The sequence below is a fragment of the Otolemur garnettii genome, unplaced genomic scaffold, assembly GCF_000181295.1.
Source record: "Otolemur garnettii isolate 467f Iridium unplaced genomic scaffold, OtoGar3 scaffold00013, whole genome shotgun sequence".
NCBI classification, from domain to species: Eukaryota; Metazoa; Chordata; class Mammalia; order Primates; family Galagidae; genus Otolemur; species Otolemur garnettii.
Window position 1 is genome coordinate 25,733,210 of NW_003852408.1, and position 1,123 is coordinate 25,734,332.

A 1,123-nucleotide genomic window follows, 5' to 3' on the forward strand; every position below is an offset into this window, starting at 1 on the left:
GAGGAGGACAGCAGGGACAAGCTGCAGCTGGGGGGACCCACCCTAGGGGCAAGTGAGGAGGAGGAGGACAGCAGGGACAAGGTACACTTGTCTGGGATTGACTCTCCCTCTAGTTCCCAGGACTGAGAAGCAGAAGAAGGTGGACTCTCGCCCCCACCACAATGCAGGGCACTCCTGAGGCTGTGGTCTGAGGGGCAGGGAGTAGGACAGTTTTGATTTACATTGGATTGAATGCTTTAGTCCCTGATAATTTGTTTTATTACTCCGAGTGACCAGAAAGGTTAGACAGCATCAAGGTGGGGAGAGTGCAGCCTGGACAGTGCGCTTTCGAGAGGAGACGCGGGAGAAGAGCGAAAGCTTCTCTCTGCCTGCAGCCAGCTGAGCCCTGCCTGCTCAGCCCGCCCGCAGCACGTGCCTCCCCTCTCACGTCCTCGCCTGGTTAGTAGAGCAGGTGCACGGAGGAAAGTGAGCTCAGGGAACTTTAGCAACGTGGGTAGAGGGTGGCGGATTCAGGGGCGGCACCTGTGGCTTAAGGAGTAAGGCACCAGCCCCATATACTGGAGGTGGCGGGTTCAAACCCGGCCCGACCAAAAACTGCAAAAAAAAGAAAGAAAGAGGGTGGTGGATTCAGGCGAGAGTCACCTGACTCGAGAGCGTGCGACATCTCCACTGTATCACGGTGCCTCTACAGGTGACAAGCGAGGTGCCCAGAGGCCTGGCCACTGCTCGCCTAGGCTCATGGGGAGTGAGCTTCATCCGCTTTGCCTCCTCTGATTCAAAGGTGGCGTTCTACAGGTAACATTTAGGACTCCCTCGCCTCTCCCATTCCCTGGGCTGAGGAGACACTGCATTTATCCACATAACACCTTGGAACCACGGAGGGCAGGCGCTGCCCGTGTCGCCACTAAGCATTGGCCTTTCTTTGACAACAGACTCGTGCAGTGTCCTGTCATCACCGAAGCTTGAGGAGCTGCCCAAGAGGGCTCTTCTGCCTCTGCAGAGAAGGAACGAGCACATTCCCAGTTCGGATTTTTATGCATGTAGCTGAGATAGGGAAAGCTTGCACTTTTTCCCTGAGCACACACAAAGGATTGATTTTACCAGAAGAAACAAAAAGAAATGA

The 1,123-nt window shown here is 55.1% G+C and overlaps 1 protein-coding gene across 1 annotated transcript in view; it reads right to left on the minus strand.

Annotated features, from left to right (window-relative positions):
- Positions 1-789: 789 nt before the first annotated feature.
- Positions 790-1,123, minus strand: part of LOC100940899 (partitioning defective 3 homolog B) — a 315,232-nt gene continuing 314,898 nt past the window's right edge. Inside the window, exon 17 of the mRNA XM_023510379.1 lies at positions 790-994. Within this exon, the coding sequence (XP_023366147.1) occupies positions 790-994 (205 nt within the window). The remainder of the gene's footprint in view (positions 995-1,123) is intronic.